This window comes from Stegodyphus dumicola, chromosome 1 (assembly GCF_044657685.1).
Source record: "Stegodyphus dumicola isolate Sdum_Otavi_A_Nest chromosome 1, ASM4465768v1".
In the NCBI taxonomy this organism is placed as follows: domain Eukaryota; kingdom Metazoa; phylum Arthropoda; class Arachnida; order Araneae; family Eresidae; genus Stegodyphus; species Stegodyphus dumicola.
In genome coordinates this window covers 192,383,051-192,403,548 of record NC_140768.1, presented here as the reverse complement: position 1 = coordinate 192,403,548, position 20,498 = coordinate 192,383,051, and the positions used below count along the sequence as shown (strand labels likewise).

Below are 20,498 nucleotides of genomic sequence, written 5' to 3'. Positions count from 1 at the left end.
ATTTAAAGATATGAATTAATTACATTAAAAGAATTTAAAATAAATTAACATCTGTCCAAATGTCAATGCTAACAGCAATAGCACGAATGAAAGTTATTCTTTAAATTCCGAACTTAATTCATCCGTCGGTACGCAATGATTGTGTCTTTGAGATTACTTTTCTTATAGATACTACAAAAGGCCGCCAACGAAGTAGCGGTAAAATCGTTGAATACTAATAGTTTGAAGTGGGGGGTAATGTTACCCGCGTCCGTGATTATCCTTAAGTCACACGTGCCCCCTGGGTGGTGCTAAATGGGTAACTGTCACAAAGTCCTGTGGCATACTGGGGTTCAGTGGGATGAGGTTCGGTCTGATGATGAGTAATCTTATGACGACCCAACGGACCGCTCTTCCCTGGGAAAACCGGCGATTGTGGGGAGGATCTGAAATTCCGAGGACCTTTGATCTGGAGAGGAGGGGTCTTGGAGGAAGCAGCCATGTAGAGGATACAGGAGAAAAGCTGAGTTTTGCGTCTCAGGCCGCCAGATAGTACAGGAGCCCGGGGCAGCCTAACCAGCATGTCCTGGCTGCTCTATCAGCTGGTGTATAATCTCGCCTGCCTTGTAGTTCCAGGTGGTGCTTGGGTGGGGTCCTGCATGGCAGAGCGGGGGGCTCTTCCGAGGTCACTACTGGCTACTGAATCTGGGGCTAGCCCCTCCAAACTGGCTCTTAGAAAATCGGAAGGAATTTTTCTCCCCCTTCCTTCAATCTTATACCAAAATGGATGCTTGCAATACAAAATTAGATAAAAACGCATCTTCTGAAATCCCCACTATAACCACTGTAATTCCTTCTGAGGGAGTGAATGTACCCTCGGGTGCGGACGCTCTTCTCTTCAGGACTACAGAAACCAGAACCGCTGGTGAAAGGGTGAATGTGCCTTCGGACACGAACGCCTTGAACCCAGTGGGGATGGATACTGACTCCTCTGTGAGAAGTACTGTGCCAGATGCGCAAGCGGATGACCAGTCACCAATGACGGAGGTTGTAAATAAAAGAAGAGAAAAAAGACAACGACAGAAAGAGCGGAAACGACTGGAGAGGGCCATGGAAGGGATCTCGATCTCTGGGGAGAAGGGAACGAAAGAGAAAACAGATAAAGCTGGGACCTCTGGAGCAACCTCCAAACCGGTGAGGAAGAACCATCCAAGCAATGAAGAGTCTTGTAAGAGAGAACGCATTGCTGGTGACACCCCGGAAATGGCCCTCAAGAAACGACGGCTATATAGTCAAGCTGCAAGAAAGGCAATCACTCTGCGAATCGTCTGCAAGGATGATTCCAGAGACATAACATCGGTGGATTCAGATTTCATCACCTCTATAATTGATGACCGAATTATAGATGGCTCTATAACCACCTGCAGGGTCCACAAGACAGTCCTGCAGCCGAATGGCCTCAACATTGCATGTGAGGACCAGGAGTCTGTGGACGTCCTGAAGACTTTAATTAATGATCTACCCGGCCCTGAAGAAAACCATCCAGGTTATCATGCCATGGCTCCCGGAGACAGACCCCCCATGAAGAGGTTTTTCGCTTGGTTTCCTGGTAACAGGTCACCAAAAGATAACATCAAGCTCCTTGATGCCTGTAACAAGGGCCTTGATGTTAAGAAGATCGCCATCAAGGCAGTTATCCCTGGAGACGGAGGTAATACCTTGGTTCTGGGAGTAGAACATGAACTTATGGATTATCTAGAGGCCCAGAATTTCAAACTTTTTTGTGGTGCCCGTGGCTGTGTACAGTTGAAGGAACCAAGGCAACAGGAGAAATCAATTCCTTCGCCCAGGGATCCTCCAAAGAAACAGTTGACGGAAGAAAGGGAGACCGAAAAGGAGTCGGAACCAGAGCTTTCTTTGGAGGCTCTGGAGAAGACATCTGAATAGGTCTCCCTTGTCACTACTTCCTTTGAAGTAGTATGCTAAGGATGCGGCTTTTAACTCTCTCCTAAAATCCTTCAGGGTAAGTTCTTTTCTTTCATTTAACCTGTTTTAATGGTTAAGGTTAGTCAGTTAAACCTGCAACATAGCAGAGCAGCTTCATACAATTTAGCTGCTCAATTAGGTAAGCAAGGCACTTTTGTTGCCTTAATTCAAGAACCTTGGGTGTACAAGGGTAAAATCCTTGGTAGGCCCATGAACGCGCACTTCTTTTCGACAGAGGGACCTGATAAAAGGCCTAGAACTAGCATTTACATTTCTAAAAATATAAAGGCTATGAAATTATCCCAATTTACATCAGAGGACTTAACTGCTATTGTAATTAAGGACATAAACAGTTCACTGAGAGGAAACATTTGTTTTTGCTCGGTTTACATGGCTTATGACCTTAACATTCCGCAAGAATTTATAGATCTTGTGAGCTTCTGTGAAATAAACAATATTCCTATGGTTATTGGTGGTGATGTTAACGCTCACCACCTGTCATGGGGCAGTTCTGATACTAATCCTAGAGGAGAAAAACTCATGGAATTTATAATGAATACCAACTTAACTTGGGTAAATAGGGGAAATCGCTCCACCTTTGTTAACAGAAGAAGAGAAGAAGTCATTGACCTCACATTAACTTCTTCTGATATTTATAACCTTATTGAGAATTGGCATGTAAGTGACAATCCCTCACTTTCTGACCATCGCCTTATACAATTTTGTATTAGAGATGAAATTCCAGCTGAATATTTCAGAAACATTAAAAACACAAATTGGGACCTTTATAAGGATTTCCTGGTTTCTAATGTCATTAACCTTCAGGTTTTAGACAATAATTGTACAGTCGAGGAGCTTGATATTCAAGCAAACAACTTGACAAATATCATTATTGAATCTTATCATGCATCATGCCCTCTCAAACGAAGGAAGTACTCTCCTAGCAAGAGAGTTTGGTGGACCAAGGAGCTTGAAAGCCTCCGCCTAGAGGTTCGGAGAGCTGACAGGAAAGCTGTCAGAAATAAATCTGAAGTTAACTGGTCTAACTTCAAAATTCTACAAAGGAAATTTAAAAGGGAAATCAGGAAAACTAAATACAACTCATGGAGATCGTTCTGCACAGATATTCTGTCCTACCATGAGACTGCCAGAGTATATAAGATTCTTAAAAGATCTCAGGAGTCTCAACTCTCATCAGTTATGCGACCTGATGGCAGTTATACTATAAACCCTTTGGATACACTTTCGACCATATTGAATTTTCATCTGGGGGACAGAAGTGTCACCTCTGACCCCCAGGAAAATCCATTGGAACTACTTCATAATCCATTAGATCTGGATTTTGCTAAGACAATTGTGAATTTTGAAAAGGCTAAAGCGGCCCTTGATGTATTTCTTCCCTTTAAATCTCCAGGGAACGATGGCATTTACCCAATTCTGCTTCAGAAAGGCTGGGATATTTTTGGTCACATTCTCGTGGACATATTCAGGTCCAGTTTGATTTTAGGATATGTTCCTAAGGTTTGGAGAACTTCACGAGGTGTGTTTCTTCCTAAACCAGGAAAAGATACATATGAGAAACCAAACTCTTTTAGAATGATCACGCTAACATCCTTCCAGCTTAAGCTGTTGGAGCGATTGATTTTCTGGCACCTCCAGTCAGATAATAATCTGAAACATACCTTTGGCTTAGACCAACACGGTTTTAGGCCTGGCTTCTCCACTGAGTCGGCCTTACACCAACTCGTGTAGAGAATAGAAAAAACAATTATAGACGGACACTTTGCCATTGGGATTCTACTGGATATTGTAGGAGCCTTTGATAACATCGGTTTCGAGAAAATACATAAGGCCCTTACTGGAAGTCATATTCACCCTATGATAACTAGATGGGTCATCTTCATGATTAAAAACAGGAATATCTGTGTTAGTCTCGCTGACTATGAAGTAAAGAGAGATATTACTAAAGGGTGTCCGCAGGGTGGTATTCTTTCTCCGTTCCTGTGGAACCTGGTTTTCGACTCACTCTTAGTACTTCTACGGGAGGAACCTGGCATGTCACAGGCTTATGCAGATGACCTTATTGTGTTATTACAGGGTTTCGATATCGGAACCCTACATAATCAAGCTCAGCAGATCTTAAATAAAGTTTCACACTGGGGTGATACAAATGGCCTTTCTTTCTCTGCTGAAAAATCTGAGGTCATAGTTTTCACGTGGAGAAGGAAATGGAAACTGGCAGATTTATATCTGGGTCACCAGATTATTAGGCGTAAGGAATGCGTTAAATACCTAGGATGTTACCTGGATAGTAAACTTACATGGATCACCCATATAAAAGAAAAGGCACAAACGGCCACAAATGTTCTAGTACTCTGTAGGCGAATCGTTGGTAAACAATGGGGCCTTAACCCAAAATCTACTCTATGGATTTATACTGCCATTGTCCGGCCAATTCTTTCTTACGGATGCGTGGTCTGGATTAATGTTATTAACAAAAGCACGTATTTAAACATTTTACAAAAGGTGCAAAGACTTGCTTGCCTAAGCATTAGTGGGGCTTTAAATAGTACCCCTACTGCTGCATTAGAATTTTTACTGCAAATTCCACCCTTGAAATTATTCTTGAGCGGAGAAGCAATTAAAGCCATGTATAGATTGAATAAAAATGGCACATGGTGCCAAAGGACAGGTTTTGGTCATAAAAGCCACCTGAAAAGCCACATTGACATATGTCTGGACTTGGGCAATGAGATCCCTATAATCTATATGCCCAAAGATGCAATTACTAAAATAATAGTTCCAGATAAACTATTCTCAACTCATATACCAAAAAGGAATGAGATAGAATCTCTAATTGACCTAATTCCAACAGGCTCAATTGAATGTTACACAGATGGATCAAAATCCAACTTCACTGGAGCTGGAGCTGTTATAAGGACCAAGGGATCTGAAGAAGATTTCATTAGATTTCATCTATACCTTGGTAAATTTACAACTGTTTTCCAAGCCGAGGTTCTCGCGATCAATATGGTCGCCAGGGAACTCTTAGCTAAAAACACAGTTGATAAGTATATATATATTCTCTCTGACAGCCAATCAGCCATCCTTGCCCTGGCTAATCGTGTCAAGTTACAAAACTGTGTTTTGAACTGTACTCAAGATCTCAATTCTCTGGCTCAGGCCCATAATACCATTAGTTTAGTCTGGGTCCCAGGTCATTGTGATTTTGCTGGAAATGAACTAGCTGATAAAGTAGCTAAAGATGCTTCGCAACTACCCATGTCTGGTCCAGAACCATTTTACCCAGTTTCATATCAAACGGTTAAAAAAGAAGTAAGAAGCTGGATAAAGAACAAACATGATGATATATGGTCTAAACTTCCAGACTGTGCTCATTCTAAATTGGTGCTCAGTACACTTAACTTTTCAGGTAAACTCATACACCTCAGTAGAACTAACTTACGCCGGGTAATTCAAATTGTTACTGGACATGCTTATCTAGCTAAGCATCTCCACAAATGTGGTCTTGTCGAATCTCCTCTCTGCCCAGCTTGTGGAGAAGAAGAGGAAACACCTTTTCACTTTCTGGGACGATGTCCGGTGTTCTCTGTCTCTAGAAACAAATTCCTTGGGTTTCCCTATATTACCTTTGATCAAGCCCTTTTATACAAAGGGCTCTCTGGCATAATAGGGTTTCTGATGTATACTAAACACCTACAGGTAAGGTGAATATGGAACCACAAGAAACAAGCATTGAGACGCCCTATGAGTTCTTTTTTTTTTTTGAAAAGAAACTATGCAGGGATTTTCCTCTCATAGCTGTGTTTTGGAATATATTGATATCAAATCTTTATACACTACCTGGCCATTTGGCTTGAGAATGCACCTCTGCCCTCCTTATTTATTTATTTATTTATTTGACTCTCCATCGCACTCTTGTTTGGTCAAGAATTTGCGTTTGGTGGTTTGGGAGGGATTGAATCGGTTTTCCATCCAATATGCAAGTTTTTACGATCCAGCCGACACCTTGAACTTAGAGATGGGATCTTTTGCTGATACTATAGATTTGGTGTCAGTTTGAGATCTTATCTATTTATTATTTACCTTTTACGGGAGTTACCATTTAAATCCCTTGATTTAAATGATCAAATGGCGGAAGAGTAATGGGCAATTTTGCCTAAACTCCTTTCCTTCTTTTCATAAGAAGGAAGCGCCCTATTGTTATGTTAATAGTTTGAAGTGGGTTCAAATCCTGACGAATGGATTGCCTGCATACCAGTTTTAGAGAATTTTTGCTGCCCATGTTTAATGTGAATATGAGCCAATTTTAGTTAGCGTTTCATGATGACGTGCCTTGACTACGAGTCCTCGCTCGGGTTGTGTTTGGTTTGGCTTGTTAGATTATTAAGCACGTGAAGGCGATCTGTCTAAGGGAAGGTATGCTTTCGTGACAGATTTTCTAAGGGAAACAATCTTGCACTACAAAAAGTTAAAACCATAAAAACGCCCATGCAATCAGCTTGTTCACGGGGGTTTGAATGCAGGTCAAACTACCAGTATGTTAAGAGAAGCGATTTCAAGAATGTTTATTTTATTTAGTTTGTCATAAGCTAAATAAAATAATTAAACATTCTTGAAATCTCTTCACATTACTGAAATGGCAATAACTTCGAATTATACTATGCTACCACTTTTACTCTAATATGAAATTTTGAACTTTTCCGTTATCGGACAGGCCACCAGCGACTGAGCGGAGTCTAACGGAACAACTGGTGGTTCTGTCCGGGGTTCGAATCCTGGCAAACGGGCTGGTTGCCAGGATGATATTCTTAGTTTTCCATATGTGTAACATATATGCAAGCCAATTTCAGTTAGGCAGTCCTCGAACGAAGGCATCCTTCACCTTAGGCAAATAACCATCGAGTACTTTGCCATAATCAAATAAACCTTTATCCATAACACGCTTCAAATATTTTTATGTTGAAAAGTTCATGCACCAAAGTTGGCCCCCGTTGAATGAAGTATGTTGTTTATTTTTTCTTTGTTTTTTATAACAACAATGTTCTTGTTTTCAGAATCTGAATTGTCAATAAAATTCTTTTAATAATATGCGATTCTATTTTGTTTTTTTGTTTAATGAAAAATTAATTTAAGCGACAAATCTCTTACATGTAGAAAAATTTTCGATTTTCGAAACGAGTTGCTGTCAAAAGCGCATCTTCTCGTTGCTGCATACATTTATTTAAAGCAAACTGCTTGGCTCGTGTGCTTTTATATTTGAAAAGGTTCAGAGAATTTTCAACAGGGAAATAAATTTATTAATTTTACTGAATTTTGTGGATTCTTTGTGTTTTGAGGTAAAAGTCAAACCATCAGATATGTGACAACCTTAAAATAAGGGTATATATAATCAGGATTTTGCGGCCAGACATTCCCAGCGAAATACATTACAAAAAATTATTTATGTAGAATTAATGTATATTCCGTTTAGTATTTTAATTTATCAGTGTATTACACATCAGTTTATCAGTGTAAATTATATCGAGTTTTAGTTGTGTTCGATATAAGAATTTTATTTGGTTTATATAAATCCGATTCGTTTAATAATATTATATTTATTAAATACTATTTATTAAGTTTCCAAATCTGTCAAACCCAATCAATGGCCTCCCGGCTAAGATATCTGATTATCGCTATTTCGACTAATATTCGAACCCAAACAAACGAACTGGTTGAATTTTGTGATTTCCCCTATGTGTAACATGAACATGAGTATGTTTTACTTAGAAAGTCGTCCATGGAGACATTCATTCCCTTCGGCTGATAGGTCTCGTTTCCTTTGCCATACTCAAAAAATCTAAAAATTTTTCAAAAAGACTAACAGATGCATATAACAAAATAAAATTAAGTAAATGCATATAAAAAAAAACTGAAGTAAATGTATATAACGAAAAAAAAATGAGGTAAAAACAAATTTTCAATAATTTTTCAATACAGTAGTTTTTAAATTGCTTGTTTTCAAATTTTATTTCATTTCTATGTAGGTAATAATATATAGTGTATGTGTGCGAAAGTGTGCTTGTTCGGCATATCCATATATATTAATTAAATAAATCTGATTTGAAAATGCATGCACTAACGCACTATTCTCATAATTTGAAAAACACTAAAGTATTTTCTGAGAAAAATATTTATAAAGAAAATTAAATTTCGTCTCCTTACTCAGTGCTGTGTAAAAAATTTAAATAAGCTTATTAATTTTTTTCTTCTTTATTAAAAACAAATTAGTTTCTTTTCATCTATATATGAAAAATAACAAAATCTTGCTGTCAGAATGGAAATTCTTAAAAATATAAAACTCGTTTTTCTCGAACAAGTTTCTGAGAAATTTCTCTAGGTCAGCAGGTAGTAACAGGACCACTGACTGCTTTGTTTGAAAAACCCGATGAAGTGGATGATTTTACCCCCAAAAGGTTTTCTTTAACAAAGCAGATGCGGTCCAAATGGCTTTGCTGAGAAGTGTTCGTATTTGAATAGCTTGAAGCTTGAAAGCTTGAGTTGGAAGACGTTTCCGAAGCAATCAGTCAGACAGCAATAAAATTTGTTACAGATATTTTTCTCTCTCTCTCTCTGTGTGAGTTCTTGAAATCTTGGAATGGGTGAAAGTTTATTTTGTTTTACATATATAAAGAAACTGCATGTAAAGCAAAATAATTCAAGGCACCCATTGTATGTTAATCATTGTACGTCCCCTCAGCTCTTCGGTTGGGTATTAAGAAAAGAAATTCCTATACTGCTTTTGTATTACTTGTATAGTGAAAGATTTGAAAAAAATAGCTTCATATGAAAAGTTTTTCTCCGATGAACGAATACAGCTGAAACATGTTTCTGTCTTCAAGTATATCCACAAAACATGAAATAGTATTGTACTCTTTTGTATTCTACTGCATTTTTATATTACTTCGTGGTAAATTTTTTTATTCTTAAATTTCTCTCTCTCTTTTCTTATAATACACAAGTACTCTTTCAAATATGGCTGACCTATGAACCTAAATTTTTATACTATAAAATTTTATATAAAAATTAGCCGTAATCATTAGACACAGCTTTGTGTATATTATATTCTTGAATACATGCCTGCAATTAATACTAAGAATACTATTGATAAAATTCGTGATATAATTAATAATGAAAATACTGTTTAAGCTAAAAACTGATTTGAATCTTTTTTTATTATAGGGTAACGTGAGCCAAGCAATTTTCGTTAGAAATATACAATTATGCTAACTTGACACATCAGATAGAAAATATTTTATCGTCATCATCGGCTATGATAAAAGATTTATACGCTGAAGATTTTGGATTATGATAAAGCACACAGGACCTATTTGTCTAAGGGAAAGGAAGTCTTCAGGGTAGATTTTTTTTGTGGGAAACAAACTGTTAATTCACAATCAATTGTACTTATGAAAAACCCCTAAGCCTCCCATGCAGCCGCTAGAATTTACCGGTGCTCAGCTATCTTACCGCTTGGAGACTAGTTGGCTTTCTGAACTTAACGCAATATCTATCTGAATTTGAATATTTGCATAAAAAACGAGCAAAATAAAATGACACATTGTAAATAGTACATTTTACTGAAATCAAACTTTCTTTGAAAAAGGAAAATGAATTGTAAGGAATAAGATGGACGCATTTAATTAAACGGCGTGCAATAACAGCGCTGATCATATGTTTGGTATAGGAAATCATTTTCTTCGTGTTATCGTATAACGGAAAATATCCACAGATTATATTTTACAGTTTTTAAGAAGTCATGGGTTATCTGCTTTAAGAGAACACCTTCGTGGGCAATTTTCTAAATAACATTAGCTTGAATTCACGTTACGCATCTGGAAAATCATAAAGACCACAAGCAGCTAAACTGTTTGGTTGCCAACAACAAACTACCAACATCCAGCAATCTTATTCACTCAACTATAGTGAACTTAAACTAATGTTTGTATATTATTAGTAGTATTAAAATAACGAAAATATTTATTCTAATAAAAATTTTTGTTTGAATATCCTCCCTAGTAAGGTATTTCCTTTGGTTGGAGATTTGTCAACAATAAATGCTATGTTCAAAGAAGACATTTATTTAGAGCATAATGCTTCAAAAATGTATGCTGGGATCCCTAGAAAAAAAAATATCGCCGGAAAATATATCTCTGAAAACATATTTAATTATTCATATTCTTATGATTAATTATTAAATAATTAATAACTTTTATAATTATTAAATGAAATGCTTATTTATACTTTACCAAATGTACAGCAGCACTCTTTCTTTACAAAAATACCATATTGAATAAATTATATTGTAAGCTAATAAGTAACAACATTGCTTTGCTTAATTAAGATACAATAACAAGCCGAACAAACATTAAATTGGAAGTCAAACAACAAAAATCAGCGTTATATTTTCAAATTTTCACAATCTAATTTTCATTATATCTTATCTCGTTCATTTGCGCTTTTGCAGCTGAAGATGATGGTTCGGTAAAACCATCGAAACTAGTCCTGTGAAAATTTGAAAATATAACGCTGATTTTTGTTCTTTGACTTCCAAATTAATTGCTTTGTTTGTTATTAATATGTCTCATCTTTCCTATTTCAGATAAAATTTACTAGTGTTTCTTGGACAGGAAAGCAAGAAATTTTATTTTGAATCAATAAATTTATGATACACTGAAAACGGTTTCAAGTTATAATTCCCTTTCTGAATATCTTGAATGTATATGAAAAAGTAAAATGCAAATTTAATATTAATATTATCACCCTTAAAAAACACCCAAATGTTTCGCTTATTACTCTCTTAAAACTACGTAATAATTAAGGAAAAAAGAAATTATTTAAAATAATTATTAGTTGCATGCAGTTGAAGAATATAGGAAAATGCTGAAGGTTTTAAAGATTTTTAATTAATGACAAAAATACAGAAATTCGGAAATAATATGAAATGTTTCAGCAATATCTCAGAAGGAATGAAAGTTGCACCAGATAGTTGTCAGAATATAATTTTAGTGATAGCAGTTTAATCAGTCTGCATTGAAATTCCGGTGATAATCAGTAACATACAGATTTAGGTTACTTAGGTTAAAAATGCTTAATAATTTAAAATATAACCGGGTAAATTTTAAAACCAATTTATTTGAAAACTAGCAGCTTCGCAGCGAGCCTTCGTCTGGCTTTTAAATGTACCGAAAAAATGGCTGAAGGGAACTCCAAACGTTAAATTTAAAAACTGCGTAGGATTTCACTCTGCAGAACAACTTCATAAAAAAAGTTATTACGTATAACAAAATTACAATGAAATAAGCAATATCCCTTAATACAAATATTAATTATCCTAATAAATAAATTAACCAAATTCCCTTTGCAAAATCTTAAGAACTCAAATGGTATAAAGGAGGTTAAGAACTTTTGTTTCCTAAAAAAATCAGTCAAAACTTTTCAATATCTTAAAAACAGTGAAATGAGCAATAAATAAAATAAAGGAATGCAGAAAACAAAAAATTCTGAAAAGCAAAGTATAATTAATGATATTTTATCTTATGTTTTCAAGGGAAAAAATTACAATGAAATAAGCTATATCCCTTAATACAAATATTAATTATCCTAATTAAAAAATTAACCAACTTTCCGTAGAAGAACAAAAATCATGTAAAACTTTTCAATATCTTATAAACAGTGAAATAAGCAAAAAAATGACATGAAAGCAACTCAAAAAACATAAAATTCCGCGCAGAGTTTTACTCCACAGAACAACCTTATCCCAAAAAAAAAAAAAAAAAATCAATAAAAATATATTATATTTATATAAAAATGAAAATGAAATATACCAATCTGTTAAAATCAGTGACATAAGAAATACGATGAAAAATTGTTGCCAAACCCATATTTCTAAAAGAATGAAACTATTCAAAATGATGCGATTTCATCAAAAATCTATCAACAACAATAAGACAGGAAAATTGTTGCCAAAATCACATTTTTAAAGATGTGAGATGTGAGAAGTGTACTCGGAAGCTTCATTTAAAAAATCTTTTAAAAATACAAAATATTATCTTTTTTCCAAAATTCTTTTTGTAAAAGCATTCGCAAGGATGAAAGTTTAACGTGTCCAAAAATCAAAGAAAAATAAACTGTACATTTTTAAAAATAAACGTTTTTAGAAAAAATCCCATTGAAAAAGTGTTAAGCTCCCTTTGTTAAATAAATTCGTATTTAATCGATTTATTGAAACACGAAATTTATTTTAAGTTCGTAAAATAGCTAAGTGCCTACGTATCATGACGATGTAAAAATGGAGTGTGTAGAGTAAAATCTCGCTCTCCTATAGCCCATTATGTTTCAAAATGACACGATTTCGTCACAAAACATGAAATAAAAAAAATTCGAATTCGAAAAAATCGCTTCGAAGTGCACTGGCTCTTGTGTAGATGTACCTATGTACCAAATTTCGTAGCCATGGGTCTATTAGCTTATGCGCAGCGCGAACGAAAGGCACACACACAGACACACTCTTTCTTTTATTATATGTAGAGAAGATATGTAGAGATAAGATTGTTTAAGGGAAGGAAACTTTTAAGTTTCGCAGCTGTACCCTGACCCGTAAGACGGTCATCACGGAGAGTCTAGCCTTTTGCAATTCTCTTGAGAGCTCACATCTACCGAACAATATCTAGTGTAATCAATCTCACTTAGCGGAATCATTGAAGTAAAATTCTGGGAGGGATGGGAAATAACAAAAGAACTGCTTGACAATTTTCAGAGGTTTAGGGTTATTTTCGCGACATTTTACGGGAAGTTCGGTCCAAAACTAGCGACAGTTTTAAAGGGATTCGCAGAAAATCACTCAACGGGCTAAGGGTTAATACAAGCGCTTATGGGGTCATAAATATGTGCCATCTGAATGTAACCCAGCTGATGTCATATCGCGTAGACTGGATGTCAGTGACATTCTTACGTGTGGTATCTGGTGGAATGGACCAGACCTTCTCCGTGAGGACACGAATTATCCAGAACAACCTCTTCAGCCTACGACTAATAATGATTATGTCAAGGAACTAAAATGTTTATCAGACTCTAATTTTGCAATATTAGAAAATATTTATAGTTTAGCCTCTCTCTTAAATCAACAAATAATTATATGAAATTAATCAAAATTTGTAGTTTTATTTTTAGGTTCTTCAGAATCATTAAGAATAAGGAAAGGGTTTCAGGGTCTATATCCTTAGAGGAACGGAAAGGGGCCGAATTAACATTGATTCGGGAAGTGCAGAAAGGTGAGTTTTATTCTGATATTGAGTCACTTAAGAGGGGTAGTCAGGTACCTCGTAGGAGCAAGCTTAAATCATTAAATCTATTCATCGATAATGATGGAATATTACGCGTCGGTAGCAGACTTGCGCAATCTCAGGTAAGTTATGATTGTAAATATCCAATAATTTTGCCAGCTAGACATAGGTTGACTTATTTGATCATGTACTATTATCATCTGAAATATTTGTCACTGGGTTTTAGGTCGAGTTGAAGAAATTATACCCGAATTGGACAAAAGAATTAGAGTAGTTAGTGTACGCACGGGCAAAGGGTCTCTTTAAAAGGCCCGTCACAAAATTAAGTATTTTCCCATACCAGACAACTATCAGATATAAAATTTCCATATTATGAATGGACATTATTACATTATTCATTTAGTGCAAATGCAATATTGTTATGTGTGACATTTTTATTTCTTATTATATTATACTGAATTTAATTGTAATTGAAATAATTTGTGTTAAATTGCATTTTATTGTGTATTTCGTATGTATGTCTAAATTTGAATTTGATTGTAAAACTTTTATGGCATTATTAAAACTTGTTTCAATGGGGGCCGGAATGTTCGGTTTAATATAGCGCCCTCTTGTGAGAGGAGCCAAATTTAGTTGAGTTGGTTGTTGAAGAATGTATGCAGCGGACCTATGTTGCGTTCGCTCGTTCCACTTTGTCTGTGCTAATGGAGCACTTAACTTGTAACTTTGTACATTATGTAAATAATTAAATATTTGTGGTGCCTAACTTAGTTAGTTTTATTCTGGAACCAGCACCAATTATTTCTCGTAACTCATAGCATTTTATACCAAACACTCAGGAAATGCGACAAGTCTTTCTTAGCTAGCTGCCCGGCAAACGGATTAAGCTTTAGTTTAAGAGCTTTGAGATAAAGCCAGATATCGTCGATAAATTGATTCTTCCCTTGTATCTTGACATTCAAGTTGCTCATATGACAAAGAAGATCTGTGAGAAATGCAAAGTCCAAAAGAAATTCTGTATCTTCTAACATTTCGCACTCCGCAGAACCCTTTCTCATGGAAAAACGACATAATGTCGTCTTTCAGCTGCCAAACTCGCTCGAAAACACATCCTGCACTAGGCCACTTTACTTTCGAAAATAAACAGTACATCAGAGTATTCAGACTGGACTGAAGAAAATCTCGAAATTGCCGGTGAGTAAGCTCACGAGATTGAATAGTATTTACAAGCTTCACGACTGCATCAAGCAAGGGTTTCTTTCTCAGTGCAGATTTATACAGAGCATCTTGATGTATAACACAATGTATAAAAACAACATTGTTCCCGGGATACTTTTTATTAGATTCTAAAAAATCCAAATTTTCTTTCCTGTCATATTTGGTGCTTCATCGAATCGTAATATTATATATATTTGTTATAGGCATTTTCAAAGTTAAAAGCCCTTCCTGAAATGCACGAAAAGCAACACATCTCATTGTAGTTCCCCTTAAAGAATGCATGCACGCCAGTTCCTCGGTAATTTCAAAGTTCTCATCAACACCTCATATATATAATATTAATTGAGTAGTATCATTTATATCAGTGCTTTCATCCTATGGAGCAAAGTTTAAACTGGCCAATCTTTGGCTCTAATTGTGATGTCAAATTTTTATCGATATCTTCGATTCTAGAAGTCACCGTTTTTTGAGATAGGCTTAGTCTCAAAATTATTTTTCTTGTCTGGACATAAAACCTCACAAACTCGGAGCGTGCATTGTTTAACGAACTCCCCATCACAGAGAACTTTATTATTTTTAGCAACATTGCAACTTGTAAGTGTAGCTGCTTCTAAATACTGTTTACTTTCTTGAAAAAATTTTGTTGGGAGTAATTTTTTACAAAGACTTTCTGCATTTTGTTTTCTTTAAGATTTGGACATTGCTTCCTAATTGGAATTCTTATGCTTAGATGTGAAATGATCGGAAATGTTATATTCTTTGAAGACTGCTACAACTTCATTGCAGATGAGACACACTGGTTCAACTTTTACAATATTTCCAGGTCCATTCATCATTAAAAGGACGGCACTCTGAATCAACTTTGCGTTTTTTAGTAGCAATTTTGGGTTGAAATATTTTACGATTAACTCATACAAACAGTAGCTACGCTATACTTCTAATAGTTTCACCACTATTCACAATCATGCTATATGCTATATACTACGTGCTATATGTCTGCAATCTTTCCATACGCAATAAATAATATTATTAGAACTTGCGGCAAAAGAAAAAGCCGCTGGCTGGAGCTTAAAATATGCAGTCTGTCACATATGTGGTCTAATTTACCTATATTAGATTCCCATATGCCTGCTCCCCGAGAAAGAGATAACACTTGTTGGTGCTGTGATAAGGTCGCATAAAGCTACGACAAATGACTTCAAATTGCAAATTCAGAGCGCAATATACGCGACGAAATCACAGGACTAAATATAATTATTTAATTGTTATTAAAATAATATTGAGCTGTAAAAATAGTTGTTATTAAAATAATATTAAATTGCTGGCAATGTTAGAAACGCAGGCTCGAGAGCCACTGATGTATAGAATTTGATTTTTGAAAAAGATAAATTTTTCTCTTGTCGATTTGCTGTTTTTTTATTTTTTCCTTTTGTGGCGTACAATAAAATTTGTATGCTAAGTTCCTTTCAACCTGGTATCACAACCCAGGGTTAGCAGTGGTTTCGGCCACTACACCAGTGCCAATCTACAACTTTAACTAACAAAGAACTTTCACTTTTAACACTTTACTGATTGAAAGCCGTCCGTGCTTGCTATTTCCGTCGATTTACGTTTTGTAGAACAAAAATAAAGAAAGTAAAAAGATCATCAGTCCTTTGAAAAAAGGGAAGTAAAAAAATAATATTTAAACTTTATTTAAATTATTAATATTATTATTAAGTAGAAAAGGAGATGGATATATATTTCTTTTAATCCGCAAGCCGGATAAAATCTTCCAGCGGGCCAAAGTTTCCACTCCTTCCCTATGCTGTCATGATGTGTGCAATTTATGTGCTATTAGCAATTAGAAGCATTAAAACTCAAATTTTACATTTATAAAATAAAAAATCTGAAAGCTCTCAGATTTTATATTATGCCCAAAGAGGCGATTTTTTTAACATTTTGTGTGTTACCTTTATTTATTAAATATCATATACTTTGCACTTAGACCATAAAATTCAATTCAACAACAATATCACAAAATATTTAAAAACAGCTTATCTTTAGTATTTCTTACTCAGTCTCGTGTGCTGGAGCTAAAATTTATCCCTATCCTTTTTTGCACAGATTTTAAACAAAACAGCCATGACTCTGTTTAACAATAATGCATTAAAAATTTGAATAGATTTGGAAAAGAAAGGACAAATAAATTTATATATATTTACCCTATCATTAAAAAAATAACTTTAAGATAGCAGAATATATATATATATCTACAAGAGTAGAACTTTTTATAGCAAAATGAAATATTTGTGCGTATTTATGATCCGATACATGTGTAATAACATTAAAAGGAGCTGTCACACATGCAATTATAACTTTGTAAATAATAATAATAAATAAAAAAAAACTACTTTTCAACCAAAACATAATTAATATAGCACACTTTTGTTAAAGATTTATTTGCATATATGTATAATAAACGTCACTTATAAGTTTGTCTTCATATTGAATTTTTGTTTTGTTTGTTTACACCTGAAACCATGCACTGATTACAGGCATTCACAGATTATCAGAATTCTACTGTAGTGGTATTTTCTAAATAAAGTATCAGTTATTAATACCATAATGCCAACTTTAAAATCGGAAAAACACAGTTTTCGAGAGGTTTTTCATGCCATTGCAAAAGAACTAAAATTTGAATCAAATTAGCTTTGTAATGCATTCAGGTTACTGAACTATTTATATTTTTTTATGCAAAATATTTTAAATTCTACATTCTTTGACTGATTTTACTTTGCAACTTTCTCATACTTCTATGCTGAGAAACTCTTGAGTAAGGAATGAAAGATTTTACCTAAGACGTTTAAAGATTATAAAAATAATAATTAATATAAATACTACTGAGTGGATTAGTAATATATCCTACACTGATGTAAAACAAAATTAAATATATATGTTAACTGATTAAATCTTCATAAAATGCTTTACAGATGTTTATATGAAATTGATGTAACTGCAATTAAATAAAATGAAATGAGAAAATTATGCTAAAAAATCAGTAGAGGTGGGAAAATTGGAATCTGAACAATTAATTAGCACCAAATTTAGTAAATTGTATGATTCTGTGATCTGCCAGAAAGCCTAATAAAAACTGGGGCAGTTGACAACTGTGCAATAAAAAGTAACTGTGGATATTTAATAAATTATTAAGTACATTATTGATAAGTAATTAAGTACATATTAATTATTTAATATTATTCTTGAAATGCAATGAAAAGTAACAGGGTACAATTTGTCATCTTCATTCAACAAGATTAAATTCCTTCCCGAGATATTTTTGCTCTTTCGCCTTCAATAAAAAGTGTAATTACAGACTCTTCAGAAATCATTACAGGAAAATCAGGATCATTTATGAATGCATGAAGCTCTAGAATAAGACATGCCATGCACAAACCATCATAATCAAACAAAAACAGCTTAAAAATGTGATAAAAACAAACTAAAAGATATTTTTATTAGGAACATGAAGAACTGCATTTGGCTTCATATAAAACAATGTACATTATACATATATGATTTGAACATATTTATAACTAAAAACAAATCACAGTGTCCACTGATGACTCTTCAGCAACTAACATAACAGCGGCAATGCTTTTTCTTCATGAACTCGACTGGACACCTAATACAAGAAAAAAAGAAATGAAACTACATAATATACAATAAAACAAATTCATATAAAGATATACATGTGAAGTCTTGGGGGGGTTACTCACACTATAGCACGCATTATAATATATGTGAATGAAGAAATCATGTCAGCTAAGGAGTTAAGTACTGAAAAGCTAATGAATTAAAGCCTAAAAAATTAATTATTAAATAACATACTACTTCATGATTTAATATTATGATTGTGTTTTTCAGGATCTCTTTACAAACTCTACCATGTTCAAAAATTATGATAAACATGGTATTACAAAAAATGTTATTTCGCATTGTGCTTTCACAAATTATGAAATATTAATTCTGGTTTTAATTCACTTAGCAGATTATTTACCTCAGTACACAATATTCAAGAAATTCTGACTTAGCTTAGTGAAAATGCTTTTCAGGTATAATAAATACATTAATATGAAACATAAAAATAGGGTTGGCCAGAAAAGAAGCTGCCAACCTAAAATTCACAAACACTTAATATTTGCAAAGCCTGTCGGATGTGCAATGTAAAATTAATAAAGTTACAAAACATATCAATTACAAATCTCAATTTCCAAATCTACTTTGATATACAGATATATGAAGCACAGTTTAAGAAGTGTATTCATTTTTAATTGAAATAAGAGTGTTACTGCACTAAAACTTTCTGTATTTAGGATACAACGAAAGCTAAACTTAAAGCTTTGTTTCTTTTTGCAAAAGAAAAAATGGAATTTGAGTAAGAATTTTAGGATGAACTTAACGCCACCCACAAACAGCCAATCAAAAAATTCTTGACAGTTACTTATATTGAGTGCAAGAAGATTCTGACCAATGATGATTATGCACAGAACACTCCCCTTCGAGCCGGGTAGCGAAAACGCGCGCTTATCGCGGAGGCCGGCAGTGTCTTCCACGAGCGTCTCTCCAGGGCCGGGGGCTTTTTTGCTACTAAGCCTAAATCCATGAAATTTCCAAAGTATCAACGCATTGTTTAATAATGCTCTATAGAGTATTTAAACAGCTTTTGCTTTATAGATATTTTTATATATATACTTTAATTACCGTATTTCTTGTTTAAATGCATATTTTACACATTTTATTTTAATTACTCACCATTTTATGACTTTTAACATTATAATCTGAAAACTAAATATATTACTTAAAATTGTCTTTTCGTATGAAAAATTTTAAAACAGGGATCTACACACAGTCCTACGTTACATTCCTTGAACTCGTAATAACTCATTTGCCGTTTTGGAGGATTTTTCCGGGAATGTGAACAAACGAAGCATCGTCGTCTCATTTTCTTATCAGTCTCTTCTGAACAAAGTTTTGGAAAATGTCTTTCAGTTAATCTTTCAGAATCAATATCAGAATTTTAGAATCAATATCTGAAATATTTTGCATCATTTCTGCTATTTCATGCTCTGTTAAACATTTTCGACGCTTCGACATTGAAACGGTAAAAACAGAAAGAATTCACGTCTAACAAGATCTAATTATTTTCTAAAAACTGAACTGTAAACGGAAATACTCAACGCTTTAGCGCATATAAAACTTCTACTTACAATAAACAACTACCATGTGCGAATAAAGTGCGATTTAAAGAGACCTCATAAATCACGCCATTCGGAAACATTTAGTTCCCTGTTTGTTTATATAATCAAAAACACGTGTATGTGAGTCATGCTTCTCTCATTTCGAGTAGAAGGTCTAATGCACATGTATCTGAAACCATATGGACATACAGTGCCATCTTGTGGCAGAAATTATAGTTTGAAAAACGTTCCAAGGTACTGGCACAAATACGTGACAGTCGGTAGAGAATGCAACAATGCTCTGGCACGCCTGCGTGTCGGCCGGTAGATAAGTGTGTTCGTTGCTGGCACGTATACATGACAGTCGGCGCGAAGGGGCTAAAAAAATATCATTTTATCTAAGCTTGGCTTAACAAGAAAAAATATTTGAAAGTTTTACAAAAATAAAGCTTTGTAAGTGATCCCATGTTTAAAGATTTCAAACTACTTAAATGGGAAGGGGGAATATTATGTCTATTTATATGTTTTTTATCTTTATTTTATTCCTGTATGTTTCCAGTTTGTTTTATAAAAATAGTAAAAAGATATTACCTGCTTTAATATGCTTTTTTTTTTCACTTTGATTTTATTTATGCTTTTTTTTTTTTTTTTTTTTTGAAAAAATTTTATTTTACCCAGAAACAGATAAAGTATTATACATAAAATCCACACTCTAGGTTCAGTAAATTTCAGACTGCCAACTGCAAATTTT

The 20,498-nt window shown here is 34.3% G+C and overlaps 1 protein-coding gene across 1 annotated transcript in view; it reads right to left on the bottom strand.

Moving 5' to 3' along the window:
• Positions 1 to 17,994: 17,994 nt before the first annotated feature.
• The window catches only part of LOC146999428 (uncharacterized), a 28,683-nt gene continuing 26,179 nt past the window's right edge, over positions 17,995 to 20,498 (bottom strand). The window contains exon 3 of the mRNA XM_085824269.1: positions 17,995 to 18,192. Coding sequence (XP_085680395.1) covers positions 18,173 to 18,192 — 20 coding nt within the window. The 3' untranslated portion in view covers positions 17,995 to 18,172. The remainder of the gene's footprint in view (positions 18,193 to 20,498) is intronic.